Source organism: Geotrypetes seraphini, chromosome 2 (genome assembly GCF_902459505.1).
Source record: "Geotrypetes seraphini chromosome 2, aGeoSer1.1, whole genome shotgun sequence".
NCBI classification, from domain to species: domain Eukaryota; kingdom Metazoa; phylum Chordata; class Amphibia; order Gymnophiona; family Dermophiidae; genus Geotrypetes; species Geotrypetes seraphini.
Window position 1 is genome coordinate 318,927,082 of NC_047085.1, and position 27,984 is coordinate 318,955,065.

At 47.0% G+C, this 27,984-nt stretch overlaps 1 protein-coding gene across 1 annotated transcript in view; it reads right to left on the bottom strand.

The window, feature by feature from the left end:
- Positions 1–208: 208 nt before the first annotated feature.
- The window catches only part of CMTM7 (CKLF like MARVEL transmembrane domain containing 7), an 86,185-nt gene continuing 58,409 nt past the window's right edge, over positions 209–27,984 (bottom strand). Inside the window, exons 3-5 of the mRNA XM_033930105.1 lie at positions 16,295–16,393; positions 11,237–11,318; positions 209–2,139 (exon numbers count right to left, since the gene is read on the bottom strand). Of these exons, the coding sequence (XP_033785996.1) occupies positions 2,126–2,139; positions 11,237–11,318; positions 16,295–16,393 (195 nt within the window). The 3' untranslated portion in view covers positions 209–2,125. The remainder of the gene's footprint in view (positions 2,140–11,236; positions 11,319–16,294; positions 16,394–27,984) is intronic.

Sequence of the window (27,984 nt, forward strand, 5' to 3'; positions counted from 1 at the left end):
TCAGCAGCTCTCCTCCTCACTACCTTTCCACATTTCCAGAACTTAACAACCCTCCTTCCACTCTACACTCTCCCACTCAACCCTGTGGCCAGAATCTCTCCTCTTCCATTACTTCCCCTATCCCCAGGGCTGGCAACTCCCCTTTCACTGTCTACCCCCACCCATCCCTCTGGTCAGTAGCTCCCCTTCTACTCTTTTACCCCCTCTCCCCAGGTTGCCATTATCTCCCCTTCTCTTCCCCTCCCTTTCCAGGACACTGTTGTCTCTGCTATTTCCTCCCACATTAGACCCAAGTTTAAAAAAAGGTTGAGCATGGCATGGGCCTTGTAAGCAGTCTTCTGCCCCCATGCAATAAGAAGTCTGCCTAGCAGGCCTGTGCTTAAAATGGCCTGCACCCTGTTCAATTTTTTTATTGTTTAGCCAGTGCAGGAGGGGCAGCACCCGTGCACAATGGCACTCACTCCCTATGCTCCATCCAGATCATTAAGATCTGAGGATCTACATTTACTCTTTGTTCCCTCCTGTAACGACCCCCAACATATGTAGCTCATTGCCTGTACATTTGAGAGAAGAAACCAATCTAGATAGATTTAAAGGAAATCTTCAATGCTTTCTTTTTGAAGAAGCATTTGAACCTTAAAAGCTATAAGGCCACTAAATTAGGTGCGTTTTAACCTACTGTTATTCCTTTTTATATTTTCTTTTTCTTTATGCATTGTAGTTCCTCCCACTCCCCTTTTGTTTGTCACTGCTTACTTATCTGCTTTCGAGTCTTTCAATCCCCTAAAATATGCTGTCACTCTTTTTTTTTAATTTATACATCGCATTGAACTTATGATAATGCATTTTAATCAAAATTTTATTAAACTTGAAACAACTGCTTACTGCCCCCCCAATTTTGCTGAACTAGGTAGAATAGCCCTGAGGGTTTCACAGGCAACAGTCTCAAAACCACCATTTCCTTCCTTGTACTGGTCCTACACTGTGCAAGCAGAACACCAGAGGACGTAATTACCTTCCATTCATACAGAAAGCAGCCAACGACAACGCATTATTTCATGTCTTTTCCACTCATCCTACACAAGCACACAGCTGCCTGAGGCAACAGAATGAGTAATCTGAACTTCTTGCCCCTGTTGACCTGATTTAGACAACAACAAACTATTAAAAGATCCACAGGAAGCATTTTTCTAACTATATAGTTAGGTAAAATGCAGTGATATTAAAGAAAGCAGGGAATAGTGGCTAGGAAATGTATTCTCTTATTATAGAGGCAAGCAGATGTGCCCACTATTACTATGTGGCGGAATGATTTGTTTACTTTGTTAAAATTTGAATATTTGAATGTAAAAAAAATGTGTTTCTGGTCCGTGGAGAAGATTTAAGGTAATCTGTGCTTCTGTTTGGGAGGGTTTGGCCCATAGAGCTAGAAGCGCTATATTGAATTTTTGACACTGGAATGCTTGGGAGGGAGGGTGGATGGATGGGGGGAGGGGTTTGTTTTCTATTTTGGTGTTATTTGGTACATTTAAGTCTCTGTGAAGGAACCACAGAGACTTTCTATTGTCTGTTTTATTCTGACCGGTTGTAATGTTGTGTTTTGTAATATAAAAATAAATAAAATTTGGAAAAAAAAAAGAGAGCAGGGAATATAAAAGTATAACCAAAGTTTCTTTTGCCATTGTTTCTAGTAGGTTATGTCAGATGACATTCCAAGACCACAAAAAAAAAAATTACAAATTACAAATCTGCAAATCTTCCCAAGCATGTGTGGTGCTGGAGAAGGAGAATCAGCTCTCAGAAGCTTAAAACAATGTTCCAATCATCATGGTTACAATAAAAAAAAAAAAAAAGTCTTTTCTAAACACCCATGAACTATGTAAAAGTCTCGCTTGGTGAAAAGTGTCCATCTTGTCGAAGGTTGCTGGAGAACATGGCTGTCGCCTCTGCAATGCTCAACGCAGCTGACACCCATGCTTGTCCTCGAGAATGCTTACCTCTGTTTGAATAGCACCTCAACAATGCCAAAAGTGCAGTAGTTACTCAGCCGTGCAGTAAATGTTTCCTTCTGAAATGCATTCTCTTTCTTTTATCGCTTTTCAGACATACTCTTCAAAGCGTGTGGTCATGCGGTGGAACCTTTGCAAGGGAAGTTAAGTGTCAGTTTGGGTTTCCAAGAGCAAAATGAACATCATTTATAATAAAATGTAGCTTTACCTTCTGACTAATCTTTTTCTAAGTTCAGAAATGGTCACATAGGTGGCCCATCATACGCATTATAGCTTCCAAACTACGGTAGCATTTAAGTCAGTCTTGAAGCATTCTCAGGATATGCACAATGAATGAGGCAGTATGGGGGGATAATTCTAGAACAATCCATCTATGCAGCACCTATGCTATGTAGGCATCTAACATAACTGGGTAGATACATATGTATGTTCTTAGGTGCAAGCACTTATGCCAACTATGGAGCTGGTCTAAATGTTCACTTATATTTCCGTAAGTATTCCTGTTCTTATGTATAAAATGCACACTTTGTACAACATGCATGTATTTACAGAAAAGCAGTAAGGCACATCTTTGGCATTAATGCATGTATGTGCACACTGGTGGTAAAATTACCTTGGGGACAATGTCTCCAAATGGGCTCAATTTGCTCCTACTGTGACAGGAATGAACCTCACTCCTACACCAGAGTATATTAAATATGATCTCCAGATTCTCAAAGTTATTGCTAAAGCTTATCGTAGTACTTATACTGTGCCAAAGAGAGCTGCTTTCTGGAGTTCATAAGATGGGCAACTTGCAAATTTTTTTTAATCAACTCTGTGGTACCCTTAACGATGTGATGACATTACCTCCTAGATATATATCCCTCCTGATGCATAGTCATTGTGCATATCCTGAAAATCAGGCTACCTAGGGGGTACTACATGAAGGGTTTGAGAAATACTGTCCAAGTCTAAGGGTTTATCATCCCTGCTCTCAAGGACTGTAAGTAGGTCTGACTTTCCTGGTAATCATATTATGCATGGACCACATCAGTGGTCTCAAACTCGAGGCCCGACAAGTACTATTTTGAGGCCCTCGGTATGTTTATCGTAATCACAAAAGTAAAATAAAACGGTGTCAGGTCAAAAGCGCGCCGGGACAAAGGCGCGCCCAGACAATTGAGCGCAGCGTGGAGGTGCACGCCGCTCAAAATTACTGTTTTTAGGGCTCCGACGGGGGGGTGTGGGGGGGAACCCCCCCACTTTACTTAATAGACATCGCGCCGCGTTGTGGGGGGTTGTAACCCCCTACATTTTACTGAAAACTTCACTTTTTCCCTGTTTTTAGGTTTACAGTAAAATGTGGAGGGTTACAACCCCCCATAACGCCGGCGCGATGTCTATTAAGTAAAGTGGGGGGTTCCCCAACAAAACCCCCCGTCGGAGCCCCTAAAAACTGTAATTTTCTTTGGCGCGCGCCTCCGTCTTACGCTCAGTTGTCGGCGCGCGCCTTTGTCTATGAACCAATAAAACAGTTTCTTGATCATATGTCTCTTTAGCTATAAATTACAATATTATTATTAAGATTTAGCCAAAAGGAAAGATTTATAAACTGCAAAATTGTCATTTCTTTAATAAGACATGAACTATTTTTTCTGAGGCCTTCCAAGTACCTACAAATCCAAAATGTGGCCCTGCAAAGGGTATGAGTTTGAGACCACATGTATTCACATACATAAAGCTACACATTCGTGTGGCCCAGGAACCAGGTTTGATTATTCCACCCTTAAGCAGTGCAAATTCAACATCTTGTTTTCTTTCCTCCTATCCCCCCTGTTGGAAGCTTCCAGTATGCCTTTTATGTCCCTCCACTAACTATCCCTAAGATTTCGCATGAAGTCTGCTGAAAATTGCAAATTTTAGGAATGCCCTACAGCAGCTTGTAATACATTTATTTATTTAAAAATGTTTTTATACTGTTTACATTTCAGGCCGCTAAATTAAATTCATGGCTAGGAAAAATAATGTTAAAGGCTTCTTCTTATTTAGATTTCAGAAAATTGTTAAAGACACAATTATTCGATAGGCTGGTAGGTATCTTAATGTACGTTGTTATTTTAACTTGTTCTTCCTTTTTTAACCTGATGTATTAATTTGCTTGGTTTTAATATTTTATCTGTTGTATTTTTATGCACTGTATATATTGCCTCTGTTGTGAGCTGCCTAGAACCCTCCCTGTATGGCGGCATACAAAAATAAAATAATTATTATTTATATCAATAAAAACATACATAAGATAAGAGACAAACTAAAATCTTTAAATCTGCAAAATTAAACAATTTCTTCTCTTCATTTTGAACTCTTGTTAGTGTTGTCTCCTCTCTCTTACTCCCCTACCTGCCTTATGGCAAGTCTCTGGGTCTTCCAGTGCTTACACATATTGATATACTTATCAACACTGGTAAATTTGCAAGTGGGGAAATATAATCAAACTTAAAACAGAAATACAATAATCATACAAATCAGCTTAAACAAAGTAAAATTATAAGAACATAAGAAGCGCCATCTCTGGATCAGACCTTCGGTCTATCAAGTCCGGCGATCCGCATACGCGGAGGCCCAGCCAGATATACACCTGGCATAATTTTTAGTCCCTAAATTATATATATATACCCCGAGTGGTGTAAAATACAATATCAACAATAAATAGCAAAAATCCACTCAATAGGAGAAGTGCACTAAACAAGAAAAGGTCTGAGATGGAGCCTACGCACAGTCATAGACTGAGAAATTCAGCGTAGTTTGTCAGCTCCTGGCTCCAATCATTGGCCAAAAAACCTGTATTTATTTCCTAAATACAGATTTGCTCCATCTCTGAGGCCTTTTCCTGTTTAGTGCACTTCTCCTGTTGAGTGGATTTTTGCTATTTATTGTTGATAATTTTTAATCCCCCATATCCCTCTATGCCTCTCATAAGGAGATGTGCATCTAGTTTGCCTAGGACGGTCAATTCCGCTATAACCTCCTCTGGGAGAGCATTCCAGGTGTCAACAGAACGGCAGTAAGGCATAAGATATAACACAGACAAAAGAAATTGAAAGATAATACTTATACCAACAATTAAATAAAAATAAATCTTCCAGTTCAACTAAATAGAAATATGTAACCAAATATGGGAACAGATGACTAAAGTAACTAAAAACAAAACAAAAAATAAAATAAATGAGATTTTAATGAATTCAGTTACAGCAAACAAGTTGTAATACAACAGTCCAATCCCCATTATTTTTTGTTGAAATTTTTTAAAAAAATTACAGAAGTTCAAACATGTAACTGCATGGACCGACCCATTATGTGAAAAATCAGTCATTCTCAACAGTTTGAATCCACTACTTTAGTCACCTTTTCCCCAGAGACAGTCACATGTGGGCTAAAAAAGCCTCAACAATTCAGCATAACTATGATTTCACTCGCTTCCTAAAAGAGACCAGGTCTACTGCTCCACAGATGATCTCAGATAAGGAATTCCAGAGTACTAGATCTGCATAGGAAAACACCCATTTCATATTGTGATCTTAAAGCCCGACTGGGAAGGTAGGAAATAAGACTTCAAAGTCAGAAGGAACCAGTACCTGGTTACATTCATAGACCAGAGTAATGACTTAGGGAGCTTACTATGATTTATTATAGGGACTTGGGACCTGATTCTCAAAACGGCGTCCCAATTGTAGGTGGCGGTAAGCATCCTACCACTGTCTAATGGACCAATCAGGATGCACTTTTTTAAAATAAATTGATGTGGCAAAGGATGCCTACAATGTAGGCATCTAACTCGTGCCTACAGAAGTTCCTGGGCACACCTATAGATGCCTATGGCTGGCGTAGGTATGGCTTACACCAGAAGTGGCCTTAGGTGACCATAGGTGCGAGCCAGGCACTTTAAATGTAGGCCTGTATAACGCTGACCTACATTTAAGGCATCTGTCCATATTTAGTCTTTAATGAATGAGAACCTACAAAAAGCAGACACACTATGAGGGAACCAGTCATGTGGCCAGTACAATGCTCTGATCATTGGGCTGGGCTTCTTTTGAAACTTGTGCATACGTGCTCCATAAACCATTTAAACTAAATAATTTATGGAGCATGTATGGCTGGGCAGACTGGATGGACCATTCGGGTCTTTATCTGCTGTCATTTACTATGTTACTATGGGAGGGATGGGAGGATAAATATAGAGCAGAGGCTAGGTCCAGTTTATGGCCAGTGCATCCCTCACCAGAAATCCAGGGATCAGTGCAGTACCGTATTTTCACGCATATAACGCGCATACATGTATAACACGCATACGCGTATAGCGTGCGGGAACAACGCATTTATGTAAAAAAAATTCTATATAGCATGCACACGCGTATACCGCGCATGCTGCTAAAACTTCCTCCCGCCACCCCCGCTTACTCCCTCTTCTGGCCCTGCGAACCGGCATCCTCTCCCCCCGCTCGCGTCACCCCCTTCCCCCCCCCGATCCTACATCCCCCCCAGCACCGCAAAGACATCGCTTACCCCGATTGGGCACCGGCACCAGCACCAATGCACAGGACGTGCCAGTGCCCGAAGATCCTCCCTCGCCTGGGCTGGGCGGTGCGAGGGAGATCCTCCCTCTTCCCTGTGCTGGGCTGGACTGGGCTTTGAGCATTTGCGCATGCTCAAAGCCTTCTGGTCTCGCTCTCTCCGAGATTCTGAATCTGAGAATCTTGGAGAGTGCGAGACCAGAAGGCTTTGAGCATGCGCATATGCTCAAAGCCCAGTCCAGCCCAGCCCAGGCGAGGGAAGATCTTCGGGCACTGGCACGTCCTGTGCATTGGTGCTGGTGCCCAATCGGGGTAAGCGATGTCTTTGCGGTGCTGTGGGGGATGTAGGATCGCGGGGGAGGGGGGGGTGACGTGAGCGGGGGGAGGATGCCGGTTCACAGGGGGGATGCCGGATTGCAATGAAAAACAAAATTGTATAACGCGCTCACACATATAACGCGCATGGTTATGCTTGGTTTGTAAAATCGTGTATAACGTGCGCGTTATATGCGTGAAAATACGGTAACAGAGAATTAGATTTGCATTTTCACTGGTCAAGCAGAGGTCCATTTGTAGAATTACCCAGACCTGAAAAAAACCTTGTAGGGTTTGATACTTAAAAGAGATCACTCATGGAGCTGAAGAACTCTACTGAGCTTGTCTGCTGTCCAATTCTAATCGCTCAGGATGTAGGTGGCTTGAGCGTGTGTAGAGAATGACACGGTGAAAAAATTGGTCCCCGTCACCGCCCCGTCCCCGTCTCACCATCCTCTGCACCGCCCCGTCACCGCCATTCCCTTCACCGCCCCGTCACCGCCACTGCCACCCCATTCACCGCCCCGTCACCGCCACTGCAACCCCATTCACCGCCCCGTCACCGTCACCGCTGCATACATAAAAGCCTCAAACGGGTACGATTTTATATACTTTTCTTTATTTACGTATAAAGGAAACATTCTTTAAAACTTTAAAACTTAGTTAAATATTAGTTAATAACTATACAAAAACAAAACACGCAGAGAAAAAATTAATTAATATAAATTCTCAAAACTGACACATTTTGATCACTAAATTTAAAATAGTTATTTTTCATACAATTTTTCAATCACTAATCTTCCACCACCCCTGGGGCTAGCAATGCAAAAACAAACACGACATGTACTTTAAATGCTTACAATGTTAGCCTACATGGTAAGTAGACGCGGCCGCTGTACCTAATCGCGGCAAAGATCTCCCTGCCGTGATTAGCATAGTGACCGCGGCTACGGCTGCAAGTCTCCCCTCCCCCCAGCGATCACGGCAGGAGGGCACCCAACCCCTCCTGTAGACCCCCCCCAACGGCCCTCCCGACAATCGCAGCAGAAGGGTACCCAACCCCTCCTGCCGGTCCTCCCAATGGCCTCCCCTAAGATCGCCGTCCAAATGAGGCGGGCCCGCCCCTACCCTGCCCAACCCACAGGATCCTAGGGCCTGATTGGTCTAGGCACCTAAAGCCACTCCCACTATAGGAGGGGCCTTAGGTGCTTGGGCCAATCAGGCCCTAGGATCCTGTGGGTTAGGCAGGGGAGGGGCGGGCCCGCCTCATTTGGACGGAGGCAGGCCTGCTGGCCAGACGAGCGAGGAGCTGTCCGGTCCAACTTGGAAAGTAAGACTAAGGGTGGTGTTTCGGGATGGCGGGGTTTGTTGGGGGAGGGTCCGGCAGGAGGGGTTGGGCACCCTCCTATTGGCGATATAGGGGGCCGTTGGGGGTGCCGGCAGGAGGGGTTGGGCACCCTCCTACCAGTGATCATAGGGGGGCTGTTGGGGAGCTGGCAGGAGGGGTTGGATATCCTCCTGCTGCGATCGTCGGGGGGGCTGATGGGGTAGGCAGGAGGGGATGGGTACCCTCCTGCCGCGATCGTTGGGGAGGGCTGGTTCTGTCGGCATGAAGGGCTGAGCACCTTCCTGCCGGCGATCGTCGGGGGGGGGGGGGGGCGGGTTCTATTGGCAGGAAGGGTTGATCTGACAAATGAGGAGCACGGTGAAACACAGGTAAATAGCGGTTCCTAGAAGGGGGTACATTGGCCTGCGGGGACAAATCTTTTCACCGTTTTTGCGGGCGGTGAAAACTTTTGTCCCCGTGTCTGCGGCGATTTGGCTTTGGAGTCTCCATAACCCGCAGCCAAACCGCAGCCATGCCGCAGCTCCCTGCGGGGATCGCTCCCCGTGTCATTCTCTAAGCGTGTGCATGACTGGGAAATCAAATTCATGCCAATTCCTACCATTAGTAAAGGGAACCAGTTTCTTCTTGCTTGTTAATACAGAATATGACAATTTGATTGACCATCTGAATCAAAACAGAGTGATTCTGGCAATGATGTACAAGTGCACATGGAGGGAACAGAATTTTGTTGAAGCCCCCAGATGCATGATAAAGAACAGTTGTTTAATTTGTAACAAGAATGCTTGAGAACACCAAAAGCCAAGGTGAGCTCCTTAACTGGAGCTGAAGTATTGTGAGGATAGAGTAATACTATAGTGGGGAAAAAAATGGACACTTCTGGTGAGATTAAGTTTGGCCATCCACCAAATATGGTCGAAAGGGAAACTGATAGAAATTTTGACAGAGGTTGGTTGTGTCGTTTCCACTGGAATCTGAGATCTCACTGTGGCTCTTTCATTTTTAAGTGGGCATATGGCAAAATATGGATTGCAATGGCCATATTACCTAATGCCGGCAACTAGGCCATGGCTATGGTAGTCCTGTGGAACTGAATCTTCTGGACATGATGTATTAGTTTTTAAATTTTGTCTTGTGGCAGAAAATCTTTCACTTTAACTATACCCAGAAAAGCTCCTAGGCATGAAATTTTATTTGTGGGATGAAGTAATGCACTTTTCAAAGTTTGTGAAAGACCCTAGACTCTGAAGGAGTCATTGTTTCATACCGGAGAGTGAAGGCCAGTCGCTGAGGTATGGAAAGACTAATTGCTCCTAACTATGCAGCTGAGTGGACACCATCACGAGGCATTTAAAGAAAACTAGTAACGGCATGCAAAAGGAACCAAATGTATTTCCTGTAACTGGGATGGATTGAGATATGTGTTTAAACATCCTTGACGTAATTAGTATAAATAACTCAGACATAGTGAAAAATCCAATATCAATATACAAAAACACATTAACATGGCTCGTGCAGGAATAATATAGCTACAACGCAAGCCAAATGTGCCACCACTAGGAGGAAAAAGCCTCAGTCGAAGCCCTCCCACTGCCACAGCTGTGGCATAAGGTGTTCAGGCGGAGAACCTCATTGGCAGAAAACCTCCCGGGCCTGAACACCTTATGCCACGGTTGTGGCGGTGGGAGGGCTTCGTCTGAGGCTTTTTCCTCCTAGTGGTGGCACATTTGGCTTGCATTGTAGCTATATTATTCCTGCATGAGCCATGTTAATGTGTTTTTGTATATTTAAACATCCTTGAGCCAGTCAATCTCCCTTATCCCTTCATCAAAGCAGGGGAGGTTAGAGGAAAGCGTATGCATTTTGAATTTTTCCTTATACAGGTACAGGCTGAGATCAGCAGTTTAAAAAACACGGGACATTATTTTCCTGATCCTTTGGAAATCAGGAAGTACTTGTAGTAAAGCCCCATTTTCCTTTCCTGAACTGAACAGGTCCTATTGCACTTGACAATACGGAGTGTGGCTCTTTTCTGAAGCAGATGCGTGTGTCCTTGAGGTATGTGGGATCAGGTCATAGGATGATCTGTTGCAAGAGAGTGAAACCTGAGGTGGTACCAAAATCCCAGTAAAAGGTTGTGATCTATTTCCATTCATGAAGAACAAGCTGCACCTGACCCCCATAGGTAGGGTAAGGTGTGCAATGTGAAAGGATACTGGTTGCGACTGTGGAGGAAAGACTAAAAGCAGATGGCTGTTTTCATTGCACAGGGGCCCTTTTTCTTGCTGGTAACATTTAGCAAAAGTCTCATGCTGGGCTTCTTGCTGTTGCTTGGCAAAAGGAACAGACCTTCTAGGATTGTAGAAACTTATGTGATAATGGTCTGTACTGGTTCAACTAGAACAGGGATTCTCAATCTAGTCCTTGGGACACATTCAGTCAATCGGCTTTTCAGGATTGCCGCAATAAATATGCATGAGACAGACCTGCATGCACTGCCTCCATTGTATGCAAACTCATATTGCTCTCAACATAGGCAGCGGAACACTGTTTGGTTTGGGGGGGGGGGAGGGGGCAGGAGCTCCGCCCTAGCCCCAGAAGAATCCTGAGACACGGCCTATCACCAGCTCCTGACTCTACCTCTTCCCGGCGTTGTGCTTTAAATCTTCAGGGCAGCCACAGGCAGCATCAACATGCAGGCCTGCTCCCGTAAGTAGAATGAAGGGTTCCGGGGAAGGCCTTCTGGTTGACGTTGCATGGTGGCAGCCCCGAAGATATAAAGTACAACATTGGGGAACGAGTGGGAGGCCAGGCACCATCGACTGCCAATTTTTGGGGAGGCCATAGACCCTGTGGCCTATCCCGTTCCGATGCCTATGGCTCTCAATCATGAAACAAAAGAGTTTTTGGAAATTTCTGCTTGTTGTATAGCGTACCTTTGGAAACTGTGGGCATCCCACTAAGCACACTTTTCTGCAATCTTGCTAATACCTGTAGTCAAGTCTCCTACTTACCTGCTGTCTGAGTAACACAGGAGATCTTATAGGACAACCACATGCTCACAGCACAAAGGAAGACGGCTAGAAAGCCAAAACACTGCAAGAACAGAGAGGGGATTAATCCAAACAAAAATATTTTTCAGCAGTGAAATATGTATCCAAAAATCTTTAGCTTTACTCACTAAAAACAAGATGCCTTTTGTATTAATGCCTTTTAACATTTCGATTGCAACCAGGATAAAATCAATTTTATGTTATTTTAGAATTCAGTTTCTGAATTGCTAAGGTGATCTATACAACACATTCAACACTTGATATACATATAGATTACTGATCAAAGAACGCGAAGTATTCATTAAACAATGGAACAAGATTTCACAGTATTGTAGAAACTGATACACACACTGTTGTACTGATGTCATTGAATGTTCTCAAAGCCATGTTTCCATCTCAGCCTAATGTCTTAGCAATGGTGCAGGTGGGAATCACACATCCAGGTCCTTCATACATCTCCCTGTCCTCCTTTTCCTCCTCTATCTACCTCTCCCTCCCTCCTTCCCTGGTCCTTCCCTCTCCCTCCAGTAGTCTGACATTTCTCTCATTCCCTTTCTCCTTTCATGTGGTCTGGCATCTCCTCTTCCCTCCTCCTCCCTACCATGGTCTGGCATCTCTATCCTCCCTTATCCTTTCCCTTCCCTGGAGGTCTGGCATCTCTTTCCTCTCCATCCCCACAGTCCTGCATTTCTCTAATGACTAACCCCCTTTGCGATCCCCCAGTAACCCCACTTTGTTCCTTCCCTCCATGGGATCTGATAAAGCAGCTACACTTGCACTCTTCAGTCCGCCAGCAGCGTGAGTGAAGTAAGCATATTGCCCTCGGCGGCCTGGAAGTTTCCCTCTGCTACTGCTTCACACCTAAGCGGGGACAGAAAGCAGTAGAAGAGGGAAAGCTTCCAGGCCACGAAAGACAACATGTTTACTTCACTCAAATTGCTGGTGGTCTGAAGTAGAGAATGACACGGGGACAAATTCTTCCCCGTCCCCGTGGGAACTCATTTTCCCGTCTCATCCTAGCGAGTGCTAACTGCTCTCCTATCTAGTATTTCTATATCCCCTCCCTCCACACCACCCCTTGGGTCAAACTTCTCTCTTTCTTTTCCCTCCCTCCATCCCATTGTCCACTATCTCTCTCCCTCTCCTCTGTTTCCAGGCCCATTATTTCTTCCCCTTCACCTCCCACCCCCCACCCCCCACCCTCAGTATGGCATACAGTTCTCTCTTTGAACCCCCTCCCCTGTGTACTTCAAGAAGAACCTTTAGGCTACACAGGGCAGTTGCCTTCGGCCACACGGCTTTAGCCCCCTTCCCCCGAAGGCAAGCATGCTTCTCCCACGTCTCCACCCTCACCCAGCATCCCCCTGGCTTTCCTGGTCTAAATTTAAAAAGGAATTACAGCCTGAAAAGGATCACCAGTGATGCAGCCATTCTAACAGGCTGCCCGTGGCCTCCACTGCACTTTTCCTCTGCTGCGATATGTCCCAGTCCAAAACAGGACTTTACGGTAGAGGAGGGATGGGACCGTGATAGAGGGAAAATGCTGCGGAGGCCACAAGCAGCCTGTTAGTATCACTGCAGTGCTGGTGATCCTCTGCAGGTTGCAATTACTTTTTAAACTTAGACCAGGAAGGGGAAACATGCTGGATTTCAGGGGGCTCTCTAAAGCCTTGGGGCTGAGGGCAACTGCCCTGTTTTGCCCCCCCTCTAACGCTGGCCCTGTGGTCATGTGATATCCCCAAAATATTGGGGGTGCTCAAACAACCACAGAGCTGGCATCTCCGCCTCCATCCAATAGCACTGGCGTGCCTGTGATTGACACAGTGACATAGCATTGCAGGTAGTTCTCCTCCCCTCCTATCCACTCATGCCTTTTTCTGTGGACTATTCTGCGCATGTGCCGATCGCTACCACCAGCTACTGATCTCATGTAAATTTGGCAAACCTCCGTGAACCTCATTTGCATGTGCAGTTCTTCAAGAATAACTCATCTTTTTAAAAAAAAAATTGTTATATTTATGGCCGCTACAGCAACCCGTCAGATTTTACCAGCGATATTAGAGAATCCGACCCTCAGTCCTTTCACCTGTGTAAATAGCCATGTACCCCAAATAATACTGATTGGGCATTTCAAAAAAGATAAAAAAACAAACTTGTCCCATTTCAAGTTGGGTAGTTATTTATGACTGCCCTCTATTTTATCCTGGAGCCCAGTATGTATTGCAGCAGGAGCCTGGAGCTTTTAGATGGTGACTTTCCACTTCCTTTAGAGACCAAAATTGGAACATGTTCTCTGAAGGACAGCTAAGCTCAGATTAAGGGGTGAAAGTCACTTCCTCCTTTTGGGAAATACAGCAGAGCACTGCATGTTACTGCTTTATACCCAAAAGGGAAAAAGAGGGGCACTGCAGGTGACCACTCATGTGCATAAATGACTTGAATTCTGCTATTTACACACATTTCTGTCATCTAAAACTGGGTGGCTCCTTATAGAATCACCTAAAACAAGAGACTTGTGGAGGGTCGATGTCCAAGATGAAGGCTTTATTGAAACAATTTAATAATCCACAAGGAAATGTCTAGGACCTAATACGCTGGGAGCAATTGGATCCACTTTCTCCCGCTCTCGAGCAATTCTCAATGGCGTAGAGGTTTTATTGTTTGTTTTTAGTATATCATCCACAAGGTTTTTTTTATAGGACCAACAGGGACCGCTGAGGAAGACATTAGTGTCGAAACACGGATCGTGTTGGATCCATTTGCTCCCAGTGTATTAGGTCCTAGACATTTCCTTGTGGATTATTAAGTTGTTTCAATAAAGCCTTCATCTTGGACATCAACCCTCCTTTTTGTAGAGGAACTAGAGTCAACTCTCTTGTTTGGTCCTTATAGAATCACTCCATTACAATATATATTGTAACAGGTCAACTAGTTTAGGACAAGAACTAGACATTTACTAAGACACTAATTTATAAATAAATCTTAACTATTTTTTTTTTTTTTTGAAAAGGACCATCAGAAAGGCAATCCACCAGATATTTTATATGGTGAAAATTTACCTCCCATTTCTTCAAATCAGTCCAACTTTAAAAATTTGTATTGTATTGGTTACAATCAAAGCGGTTTAGAGAGGTCTCCAGGATTTGAGAAAAGCTACTTTGAGCACTATAAAAGCACAGATACCTATGCGCCTTTCTAAAATACCAGAATAAGCAGCAGGAATGCACCTTGCTGGCAGGCATAGACCCTAGGTTTTCTCTCAAGAAGTAAAAATATCCATACCTAAATTATTCACATTAGCACAATTCATAATCTACATGTATGCTTGCAAACTTTATCCAAACTCTGACTTTGTACATGCCAACTCTTAAAGCATGTACCATCATGCCATGCCACATATTTTTATTAGGGCTGTACTTTGATTAAAATCTTTAATCACACAATTAATTGCGATTAAGATTTATAATCGCACGATTAATTGCATAAAGTGGCCTCCTCCATTTCTACCTGTAAAGTGCAAAATATAGATAGCAGATATAAATTATCAAAACTGACATATTTCAATTACTAAACTGAAAACATAAATTTTTTCTTATCCTTGTTGTCTGGGTGATTTTGTTTTTCTAATAACTTGTTTCTTGTTTCTGGTTCTGCTTTCTGTCTCCAGGACATCCTTTCCATTCATTGTTTCTTTTATATCCTCCTTTCTGCCCTATATTCATCTTTCAAGTTCAGCTTTCTTCTATTTTTCTTCCTCCTAAAATCTGTCTAGTTTCCATCATCTTTTCTCTTTCCCTCCCCTCCATGGGCACCATCTCATCTCCTCTTTACTCTATGGGAACCATTTCATCTCCTTTTTGTTCCCCTTCATGGACACATCTTATCCTTTCCATCTCTCCCCTCCACAGACACCATCTCCTTTCTCCCCTCCTCCTCCACAGACAACATCTCCTTTTTCCTCTCTCCTCCCCCTCCACAGACACCATCTCTTTTTTTGCCCTCCTCCTCCATAAACATCTCCTTTTTCCTCTCCCCTCCCCCTCCACAAAACACCATCTCCTTTCTCCCCTCCCCTCCCCCTCCATGAACACCATCTCCTTTCTCCCCTCCTCCTCCACAGACAACATCTCCTTTTTCCTCTACCCCCCCCCTCCAAAGACACCATCTCCTTTCTCTCCTCCTTTCCCTTTGCCTGCTCTCTGGTATCTCTCACTCTACACCTCACGCCTACAATCTGGATCTCTCCTGTGGGTCCTGGATCTTTGTCTGCCTTTCTTCTCCCTGTGCACTCAGGCAACTGACTCTCCCCAACCTTCCCTGCTTTCCATTATAGTCACAGCTGCCGCAACCCCCTCCCCTCTCGTGCATATATACACATACACACACACACATGCATGCACACTCAGTATCTCCATCACTCTCTCTCCCTTTGCCAGCCTTCTTAGCTTGCTTTTACAGTCTGCATTGCCAAATATATACTGCTTCCCTATTGCCGCAAACTCTCTATTTCTAGATCCCACCTCACTTGAACAGAGCTTCCTTTTCCCTGTAGGCAGGACACTACAGAGGGAAAGCTTGTGGCTTTAGAGAAACGGTGTGTATTCAGCACTGCAGACTTTAAAAACAAGCTGGGAGGGCCGGTAAGAGGAGCGATAGTTTGAGCATTTGCATGTGTGCATGGGTGTGGTGGTGGTGGTGGGGAAGCAGAGGTAGGAGATACCAGAAAGAGGAAATGGTGAGCCGAAGAGAGGTACAGGTAGGGAGGCAGGGAGCTTGATGTGATTAACATGTTAAAATTAGCACCAGTTAAAATTTGAATGTGTTAAATGTGCAGCCTTAGTTTTTATAAGAGGCCATTTATACACATGCATAAGAAGAACTTTACTTAAAGCTGCTATCACCTGAGGTGCACAAATGTTTTGAACAGAACATGCTGTGCTCTGACTTGATCACTCCATCTCTCTTCCTCTCTCCACCCATAACTGGTATATTTTGCGATGCAATAAAAATCAGACTCACCGTTCCAGCTATGAGTCCTTCTATGCCATAACTCTTTGACATCCCCACTATTGATGCAATGAAAAGCAGTACAGTACCAATAGCATAATGGAACAATTCCTGCCAGAAAGAAAACAAAAGGAAAAAAAAAAAAAGTTTAAAAGAACTTCCTTAGGTTACAGGAGGCATCTCAAAATGGACCACTCAGTTACTGGGCAGTCTTGATAAAATATCAACATTTGTTAAAATGCAATGCAGTAGGCAGTGAAGATGGACATATACTATTTTTCGAGACAATAAAAAACTTCTAGGGAGTAATGATTTAATATAATTAATTATTTGATCAAGTTATGGATTTCAAAATACAAACTTGTATATAAACTACGTAGTATCCATAACTTCTGAATAGTCTGAAAATATGCATTTTGTACATAGTTTGAGGGGGGGGGGGGTATGGTTAAGGCAGCAGTTCCTTCCTGCATTTTATGAGAAATCTTTTTTATTTATGTTGAGCAAAAGAACATGCAAAAAACATCAGTCTAGAAAATGCATGATCAGCTCATTCTACTAAACAAGTTCATATACATTAAAACACATCTCATTCTCTTTTTGAAACTCATATAGCCTGACTAGGGCCCAGATGCACTAAAGCCAGCAGCGATTGTCACTAATCACATTTGCAGACCCGATGCCCAAAACGGCTCACCGCGTGTTTTTCCCTCTCGATCGCCCATTTTCCGATCTGGCCATGCAAATTAGCTGAAACCCAATGCAAACTAGCCAAGTGATTGATACACCAATATCACTTGGCTATGCACATACAAAAAAAAAAAAAAAGCAAGGGTTTTAGCGATCCACCACAAAAACCAACAGTTAGAATGTTCAAGCAGCTGATGCTGATCTCTGCACTAGGCCAGCAAACCTGTGCAGGAAATCAGCAACATAATACCAAAACTGTACCAATACAAAAGATACACAAACCAAACTTCTCAAAATAGGAAAAAACCCACAGGTCTTACATTCCAGATTTTCTTTGCTTTAAAAACCCTTTAAAATCTTCTTTAAACCCTGTTTTTCTCACTTAGGTAACTTTTAAACTTTTAACCCTGGTTACAATAAGTGCCCCATATTAAGAGAAAACTCTTTCTTTTAAGAATAAGATTTGCCTCGGTGGCTTCCCATATCATAAAAGTGTGAAGTTGATTCCTCCATTGCCAAAATAATGGAACATTCGTTTGCACCCACTGTTGGAAAACACATTTCAGTCCCACCAGTGTGACTTCCTGAAAAAATAACCTGTGACCTTTACTCCACACCCCTAGCTCTCCCACTATTGTTTCTAGAATGGCTTGAATCTTGTCCCCAGCATTTGATGTAGATTTAGCTCCATCAGTCTTCAATCTCTTTTTAAACTTCTGCCAAATCACATAGAGACAATTTAAATTAGATCTATTGTACGGACAACCTTCTTATCTGTTCTCTCTTAATATGTACCGGGGCAATTTCGGCCTTAATAACAAACACTTTATTGGAATATTCTACCAGCAGCATTTTGTCAGTATCTTTTGAAGATACAGTGGTGCCTCACACAACGGACGCCTCGCACAGCGCACGCTGCGCACAACGAACTTTATGTCTTGATTCGTACAACGAACTTCGTTTCACACAACGAAGTCGCCCGAGCTGCATCCTTCCGCGCAGGCACTGCGCTTAACTGCCCTCTCTCCGCCTGGCTCCCTCTTGCCCCCCCGACTCCCCGACACGATCGGGGCAAAAGGGAGCCCAAGCCCTCTTGCCCCGCCGATTCCCCAACTCCCCGACAATATCGGGCCAGGAGGGAGCCCAAGTCCTCCTGGCCACGGCGACCCCCTAACCCCACCCTGCACTACATTACGGGCAGGAGGGATCCCAGGCCCTCCTGCCCTCGACACAAACCCCCCCTCCCCCCAACGACCGCCCCCCCCAAGAACCTCCGACCGCCCCCCCCAGCCGACCCGCGACCCCCCTGGCCGACCCCCACGACACCCACAACCCCCTTCCCCGTACCTTTCTGTAGTTGGCCGGACAGACGGGAGCCAAACCCGCCTGTCCGGCAGGCAGCCAACGACGGAATGAGGCCGGATTGGCCCATCCGTCCCAAAGCTCCGCCTACTGGTGGGGCCTAAGGCGCCTGGGCCAATCAGAATAGGCCCGGGAGCCTTAGGTCCCTCCTGGGGGCAGGGCCTGAGGCACATGGTCGGGTTGGGCCCATGTGCCTCAGGCCCCGCCCCCAGGAGGGACCTAAGGCTCCCGGGCCTATTCTGATTGGCCCAGGCGCCTTAGGCCCCACCAGTAGGCGGAGCTTTGGGACGGATGGGCCAATCCGGCCTCATTCCGTCGTTGGCTGCCTGCCGGACAGGCGGGTTTGGCTCCCGTCTGTCCGGCCAACTACAGAAAGGTACGGGGAAGGGGGTTGGGGGTGTCGTGGGGGTCGGCCAGGGGGGACGCGGGTCGGCTGGGGGGGCGGTCGGAGGTTCTTGGGGGGGGCGGTCATTGGGGGGAGGGGGGGTTTGCGTCGAGGGCAGGAGGGCCTGGGATCCCTCCTGCCCGTAATGTAGTGCAGGGTGGGGTTAGGGGGTCGCCGTGGCCAGGAGGACTTGGGCTCCCTCCTGGCCCGATATTGTCGGGGAGTTGGGGAATCGGCGGGGCAAGAGGGCTTGGGCTCCCTTTTGCCCCGATCGTGTCGGGGAGTCGGGGGGGCAAGAGGGCTTGAGCTCCCTTTTGCCCCGATCGTGTCGGGGAGTCGGGGGGACAAGAGGGCTTGAGCTCCCTCTTGCCCCGATCGTGTCGGGGGTGCCAGGGACCACACGGAGTCACCCACCGTACCACCCGATTCGGGTAAGCGCAGGTATCGGTGGGTGGCTTATTTGCGGGGGGGTGCCTTATTTTACATTTTTTTCTAAAAAGGGGGGGCTGTCTTATTTGATGGCCCTGCCTTATCATCGGGGAAACACGGTAGAAAAAAAAAAAAAAATGAACAGTTAAGTCCCAGTTTTTGCCGCTGAGACTCTGCCCTCTCTCACTGTAAAATTAGACTCTACTTAGTCTGTCTTTAAATTTAAAAAATGTGTGTTGTTTTAAAAAACAATTATGTTTTTAGATGTATCTAAATAAAAATAATAACCAAAAATTTATCTTTTTTTATGTCATCTTAGCATATTTTATGCTACAGAACGAATTATTTTTTTTAACATGTATTGTTATGGGAAAACGCGTTTCACATAACGAACTTTTCGCATAACAAACTTGCTCCTGGAACGAATTAAGTTCGTTGTGTGAGGCACCACTGTACCTTACTCCAAACATATGCTCTCGAGCAGGGCTGCTGAGAGAAAATCCGGGCCCCAATAGAAAGAAGGTGTGGGGCATTATACAAAATTCTACACCCGTGAATACAGAAAAAAACAGTGAATAACTTTTTCTTTTTTTAATTCTTTATTTAATATTTTTAATCCAATAAACTCAGTACAAAACACAATTAAAGTTGAATGTGCCTCATAATATTTGTTAAACTACCGTATTTTCACGCATATAACGCGCGCGTTATACGCGTTTTTACCTACCGCGCATACCCCTCGTGCGTTATACGCGTGAGCACGGTATACAAAATTTTTTTTACATAGTTCCCACCCCGCCCGACGCCCGATTCACCCCCCCCAGCAGGACCGCTCGCACCCCCACCCTGAACGACCGCTCGCATGCGCTCCCACCCGCACCCACATCCACGATCGGAGCAAGAGGGAGCCCAAGCCCTCTTGCCCGGCCGACTCCCCAACTCCCCGACAATATCGGGCCAGGAGGGAGCCCAAACACTCTTGGCCACGGCGACCCCCTACCCCCATCCCGCACTACATTACGGGCAGGAGGGATCCCAGGCCCTCCTGCCCTCGACGCAAACCCCCCTCCCTCCAATGACCGCCCCCCCCCCCAAGAACCCCCGACCGCCCCCCCCAGCCGACCCGTGACCCCCCTGGCCGACCCCCACGACACCCCCACCCCCCTTCCCCGTACCTTTGGTAGTTGGCCGGACAGACGGGAGCCAAACCCGCCTGTCCAGCAGGCAGCCAATGACGGAATGAGGCCGGATTGGCCCATCCGTCCCAAAGCTCCGCCTACTGGTGGGGCCTAAGGCGCGTGGGCCAATCAGAATAGGCCCTGGAGCCTTAGGTCCCACCTGGGGGCGCGGCCTGAGGCACATGGGCGCGCGGTATATCCGTGAGCGCGGTATACAAAAGTTTTTGTACATAAAATCGTGGTTTCTGCGCGCTATACCCGTGTGCGCGTTTTACACGGGTGCGCGTTATCTGCGTGAAAATACGGTAATAAGAATAAAACATCTTGTCAATGCTACAGTTTGAAATCTTATCAATGCTACAGTTTGAAGTGAATAACTTTTTCATATATTATTTGCTGTTTTCTATTAAAAACCATCGTGAATATGGTGACACTGCGAATAACATGGTGAGAGACCTGGCCTGTTCCTGAAGGAGAGGCAAAACATGATGAAGAAAATACCAGGAATCGGCGATTTTCTCTGTAAACGCTTGGAGTCAGTGATTTCTCTATGCAAGCTGATGTAACTTGGGGGAAGAAGCCAGCAAGCTAAAAATCGTGAATAATCGAAACCGCGATTGCTGAAACTGCGAATATGGAGGGAGAAGTGTGTATTATTTCTAACAATTGTTTCTGTACTTGGGCTTCATAGACCCTGGGGGTGATGTACCGGCTGCACCCCCCTCTCCTCGGACCTGCTCCTGAGCAACTGTCGACTTTCCCCCATAATCTAGTTTAAAAGCTACTCTCCTATTTATAAGGTTAGCACCAGTGGCATAGTAAGTGGGGGCAGTCTGGCCTAGGCGCCATGTTTGTGGGAGTGCCGGAACCCCTCCTCCTATCTGCCCCACCACACGTGCACCCATCTTTCCTTCCCCCGTACCTCTAGTTGTTCACCGCCGCGAGCAACAACTTCCAACGTGCTCTTCACGACCACGTCGTCTTTCCTGCTGACATCACTTCCAGGTGCCTCGCATAGGAAGTGATGTCAGAGGGAGAGCCGACAGGGTCGCGAGGAGCACGTTGGAAGTTCTCGTTGCTCGCGGCGGTGAACAACTAGAGGAATGGGGGAAGGGGGCACGCACAGAAGGGGGGAAATGGGGGGGGGAGACAAGGGCAGGGGCGCCAACACTCCGGCCACCTCTCACCCTCGCTATGCCACTGGTTAGCACCAATAGCCTGGTTCCATCCTAGCTGAGCTGGAGCCCATTCTTTTACTGACATTTAAAACTCGTTCAAGCAACCAACCTGAATTTAATAACAGTCTAATCATACCTTCCTGTCCATCTAAAGCCCTCCGCTCAACGTCTCAAAATCTCTTAACGATTCCCTCTTTAAAGCACCTCAATACTATTAGATCTAACAATTTTGCTGCAACCGCTCCATCCCTAACCATCTTTGTTTAGAAGCATCCCTTTCTCATGTTAAAAACATTCTCATTTCAAGATGCTTATGACACCTAACTGCCCTTGTTAGGGCAAAACTTTTTCTGATAATATTTATTCAGATCCCCTCCTAACGTATCTTTCCTTTTATGTTCACTTTCCTTTGATTATTGTAGGTCTCCCAGTTTTTAACTCTTGTTCCTGTTTGTTTAAAGTTTGTGTATTATTTGTCTTATTAACTCCCCATGAGGTCTATTTTTGTAAAGTTTAACCTACATTTCTGTCATTTTTGTAAAAAAAATAAATAAATAAATAAATTTTAAATTTAATTACTTGTACACCGCTTAGAAGTTTGATTGAGCGATATAAAATTTTTTAAAAATAAAACTTGAAACTTGATTTTTTTTCAAAAAAGGCTCCTCCTTCCTCAAAGTATGGCCTAGTTCCTAACACAGCGAAAGCCTTATTCTCTGTACTCTTTCATCAACACACTGAGATATTAGAGCTCTGCCTGCCTCTGGGATTTTGCTCACGGAGGACTAGATTAAGTGAATGGCACAAAAAAAAAAAAAAAAAAAAAGCATGCTGATTGCTAATGGGCTTGTTATATTTCTTATAGCCAGTTGCATGTGCCCTAGTTTGCACAAACTGTGGCTGCCATATATAGAATCCGGAGGAGAACAGGTACCATTTCTGACGTTCTGAATTTCAACTTTCTCCCAGAGATCCTACATTTGGGGCTCCTTTTACGAAAGTGCGCTAGCGGTTTTAGCACATGCTTAGCGCGCTAGATGCTAACGCCTCCATAGAGCTGGTGTTAGTATTTTCCATGTAGCGTGGGGTTAGCGCGCGCTAAAAATGCTAGCACACCTTCGTAAAAGGAGCCCTTGGTCTCCAGAGCCTCCTTCCCGCAGCTTCTATATCACCGATAAAGCACAGTTACTTACCGTAACAGGTGTTATCCAGGGACAGCAGGCAGATATTCTTAACGCATGGGTGACGTCACCGACGGAGCCCCGGTACGGACCTTTTTAACTAGAAAGTTCTAGTTGGCCGCACCGCGCATGCGCGAGTGCCTTCCCGCCCGACGGAGGAGAGCGTGGTCCCCAGTTAAGATAAGCCAGCTAAGAAGCCAACCCGGGGAGGAGGGTGGGACGTAAGAATATCTGCCTGCTGTCCCTGGATAACACCTGTTACGGTAAGTAACTGTGCTTTATCCCAGGACAAGCAGGCAGCATATTCTTAACGCATGGGTGACCTCCAAGCTAACAGAGAGGGATGGTTGGCCATTAGGAAAATAAATTTTGTAACACAGATTTGCCGAAGTGTCCATCCCGTCTGGAGAAGGCATCCAGACAGTAGTGAGTAGTGAACGTGTGAACTGAGGACCAAGTGGCAGCCTTGCAGATTTCCTCGATGGGCGTGGAACGGAGGAAAGCCAAAGAAGCAGCCATAGCTCTGACCCTGTGGGCCGTGACAGCACCTTCCAGTGAGAGACCGGCCTGAGCATAACAGAACACAATACAGGCAGCAAGCCAGTTGGAAAGCGTCCGTTTAGAGACAGGACGACCTGGACGGTTAGGATCGAAGGTCAGAAAGAGCTGAGGGGACGAGCGGTGAGCCATGGTACGGTCAAGGTAGTATGCAAGGGCACGCTTACAATCCAGCGTGTGCAACGCCTGTTCCCCAGGATGAGAATGGGGTTTAGGGAAAAAGACAGGCAACACAATGGACTGGTTGAGGTGAAAAGCCGAGACCACCTTGGAAAGGAATTTAGGATGGGTACGCAGAACCACCTTGTCATGGTGAAAAACAGTGAACGGTGGATCGGCAACCAGTGCGTGCATCTCACTAACCCTCCTGGCAGAGGTGATGGCAATGAGGAAAAGCACCTTCCATGTTAGAAGTTTGAGCGAAGTTGTGGCAAGAGGCTCAAAAGAGGGTTTCATGAGGGCCGATAAAACCACATTCAGGTCCCAGACGACAGGAGGAGGCTTCAGAGGTGGTTTGACATTGAAGAGGCCTCTCATGAACCGGGAAACCAGTGGATGAGCCGTGAGAGGTTTTCCGAGGATAGGCTCATGAAACGCAGTGATGGCACTGAGGTGGACTCTGATTGAGGTAGACTTGAGGCCAGCGTCGGACAGAGAGGGCAAATAGTCCAGTACAGTTTCCACCGCTAATGAGGTGGGATCGTGATGATGCAGTAGACACCAAGAGGAGAACCGGGTCCACTTCTGATGGTAACATTGGAGGGTGGCCGGTTTCTTGGAGGCATCCAAAATGCGACGGACAGGCTGAGACAGATTCTCTGGAGAGGTCAGCCCGAGAGAAACCAAGCTGTCAGGTGGAGCAAGGACAGGTTGGGATGTAGTAGAGACTGATGCTGCTGTGTAAGTAGAGTAGGAAACACAGGAAGAGGAATGGGCTCCCTGGAGCTGAGCTGGACCAGGAGGGAGAACCAGTGTTGGCGAGGCCACCGAGGAGCGATGAGAATCATGGTGGCTCTGTCCCTGCGGAGTTTGAATAACATCCGCAACATCAGAGGCAGTGGAGGAAAGGCATAGAGGAACCGATCCGTCCAGTCGAGCAGGAATGCATCTGGGGCCAGACGATGAGGAGAGTAGAGTCTGGAGCAGAACTGGGGCAGCTGATGGTTGTGAGGAGCTGCAAAGAGGTCCACCTGAGGAGTGCCCCAGAGAGTGAAGATGGAGTGGAGTGTGGGAGGATCCAAGGTCCACTCGTGAGGTTGAAGGATGCGGCTGAGATTGTCGGCCAGGGAGTTCTGTTCGCCCTGGATATAGACGGCCTTGAGGAAGACACTGCGGGCCGTGGCCCAGGTCCAGATGCAGATGCAGATGGCCTCCTGACAGAGGAGGGGAGATCCGGTGCCGCCTTGCTTGTTTATGTAATACATGGCGACTTGGTTGTCTGTGCACAGGAGAAGAACCTGAGGGTAGAGAAGGTGCTGGAAGGCCTTGAGAGCATAGAACATGGCTCTCAGTTCCAGGAAATTGATGTGATATAGACGCTCTTGAGGAGTCCAGAGACCCTGGGTGCGCAGATCTCCCAGGTGAGCTCCCCACGCATAGGAGGAGGCATCCGTGGTGATGATCCTGGAGTGAGGGGGCAGATGAAAGAGGAGACCCCTGGAAAGATTTGAGGAGTTCAACCACCATTGAAGAGATTGCTGAAGAGACGATGTCACAGAGATGGGATGAGAAAGAGGATCCGTGGTCTGTGACCATTGGTTGGCCAGAGTCCATTGAGGTGTCCGGAGGTGGAGTCGTGCCAGAGGAAGTACATGGACCATCGAGGCCATGTGGCCCAGGAGGATCATCATATGCCGAGCTGGAATAGAGCGACAAAGGAGCACCTGACGGCAGAGATGGAGCAGGGTCCGTTGGCAGTCGGAGGGAAGAAACGCCCTCATCAGAGTGGTGTCGAGAACTGCTCCAATGAACTGAAGTCGCTGTGTGGGAAGCAGATGCGACTTGGGGTAGTTGATCTCGAATCCCAGGAGATGGAGGAAAGAGATGGTGTGTTGAGTGGCTTGTAGCACAAGCGGAGACGTAGGTGCTTTCACCAACCAATCGTCCAAGTAGGGGAACACCTGGAGGTTGTGAGACCTGAGGAAGGCCGCCACCACAATAAGGCACTTGGTGAACACCCTGGGCGATGATGCGAGGCCAAAGGGTAGCACTTTGTACTGATAGTGGCGGTGCTGTACCTGAAATCGGAGGTAGCGACGTGAAGTCAGATGGATTGGAATGTGAGTGTAGGCCTCTTTGAGGTCTAGGGAACATAGCCAGTCGTGTTGAGAGAGAAGAGGGTAAAGCGTGGCCAGGGAGATCATCCTGAACTTTTCCTTGACCAGACACTTGTTGAGGTCCCTGAGATCGAGGATGGGACGGAGGTCTCCCGTCTTCTTGGGTACCAGGAAGTAGCGGGAGTAGAATCCCTGACCCCTTTGGTCTGGGGGAACTTCTTCGATGGCATTGAGAAGAAGGAGGGATTGGATCTCCCTCAGGAAGAGTGGAGTTTGGGAGGAATGAGAAGCAGACTCTACGGGAGGATTGTCTGGTGGAAGAGTCTGGAAGTTGAGGGAGTAGCCATGGCGGATGATGTTGAGTACCCACTGGTCTGATGTGATGACCTCCCAACGGTTGAGAAAAATTGTGAGGTGGCCTCCGATAGGTTGAGGAAGAGGCACCGAGGGTTGGAGACTGGCTATGCTCTGGAGAAAAGAGTCAAAAGGGCTGAGATGGTTTTGACTGCGGGAGAGGCTTGGCCGGTTGGTGAGACTGTGAACGTGCTTGAGATTGGTGCTGCTGACGTGGTCGGCGAGGCTGTTGATGCTGAGGCGGGTTGAGGGGTCTGGCCGAAAACCTGCGTTGGTAGGAAGACTGCTGTTTGTAGGGGCGAGCAGGTGGAGTCTTCTTTTTGGGTTTGATCAGGGTATCCCACCTGGTCTCGTGTGCCGAGAGTTTCTGGGTAGTTGAGTCCAGGGACTCCCCAAAGAGTTCATCACCAAGACAAGGTGCGTTGGCTAGGCGGTCCTGGTGATTGATATCAAGGTCAGAAACCCTTAGCCAGGCCAAGCGCCTCATGGCGACAGCCATGGCAGAGGCTCGAGAGGTCAGTTCAAAAGAGTCATAAATGGATCTCACCATAAATTTCCGGAGTTGGAGTAAGCTGGAAATTTGCTGTTGAAAAATCGGGATCTTACGCTCAGGGATGTACTTTTGGATGGAGGAGAGTTGTTGCACCAAATGCTTCAGATAGAAGGAGAAGTGGAAGGTGTAATTATTAGCTCTGTTGGCAAGCATGGAATTTTGATAAAGGCGCTTGCCAAATTTATCCATCGTTCTGCCTTCTCTGCCAGGAGGTGTGGAGGCATAGACACTTGAACCCTGGGTTTTCTTTAAGGTGGACTCCACAAGAAGGGATTCATGGGGCAGTTGAGGTTTATCGAACCCCGGGATAGGAATGACCCTGTACAAACTATCCAGTTTTCGAGGGGCACCCGGTACCGTGAGGGGGTTTTCCCCAATTCTTGTAAAAAGTTTCCCGTAAGATGTCGTGTACGGGTAACTTTAAAAATTCCTTGGGAGGTTGTTCGAAGTCCAGGGCGTCAAGGAAAGCCTGGGATTTCTTAGAGTCGGACTCTAAAGGGATAGATAGAGCTGCCGACATTTCCCTTAGAAATTTTGTGAACGAGGACTGTTCAGGTTTGGAACTGGTATCGACCATTGAGGGTTCCTCGTCTGTTGATGAAGCCTCATCATCGGTACCGGGTGGGGATTCTTCCCATAAGTCCGGGTCCCTGACATCGGTGTGCACGGGGCGGGACGGTGGTGCGGACGGCTCAGTGTGGCGAGTCTTAGAGAGAGATTTGCCAGAGCGCATCGAGACGGTACCGGGGGAAGAAGACCGGTGCTGGTCCTGGTCACGGGGGGACTGTTGTCGGTCTCGATGTCGGGGAGGGTCTGCATCAGAGCGGGGTTGCACCGGATGAAGTGGTTCAGCCGCGAGTACCGGCATGGAGGTGTTCAACGGTACTGATGGTGTTGACACCGGTGGTATGGTGTGAGGCTCGGGCCGGTCCGGTACCGGAAGGAGCGGGGCCAATATTGCGGGCAACAAGTGCTGGAGTTGCTGTTGAAGTTGTTCCTGCAATTGACTATGGAGTATGGCCGCAATGCGGTCGTCCAGAGGAGGCACTGGTACCGCTTTTTTCTTTTTCGGTACCATAGGTGCCGCTCCATGCCCCGGCGATGAGGAGGCCGATGACGAGGCACTCACCGAGATCGGGGCGGAGCGTTTGCGGGGTCGGCGTGATGCCGAGAGGACCGGCGTCGCCGGTGTGGCAGGAGGGCACTCAAGGGAAGTGGAAGGCTTCTTAGCCGGCTTACCTGGTGCCAGCGACCCCGAGGATGGATCAGGCGTCGTCGAAGTAGTCGGTGCCGACTTTTGTGGTGCCGATGACGGCGCGGCCGATTCCATGGCAGACCCGGCACCGAACAGGATGTTCTGTTGGATCTGTCTATTTTTTAAAGTACGTTTTTTAAGAGTAGCACAGCGGGTGCAGGTGCCAGCCCGATGCTCTGGACCCAGGCACTGTAGGCACCAATTGTGCGGGTCAGTGAGAGAGATCGGGCGTGCACACCGCTGGCACTTCTTAAAGCCCGGCTGAGGGGGCATGAAGGGAAACACGGCCTCCGCAAAATCAAA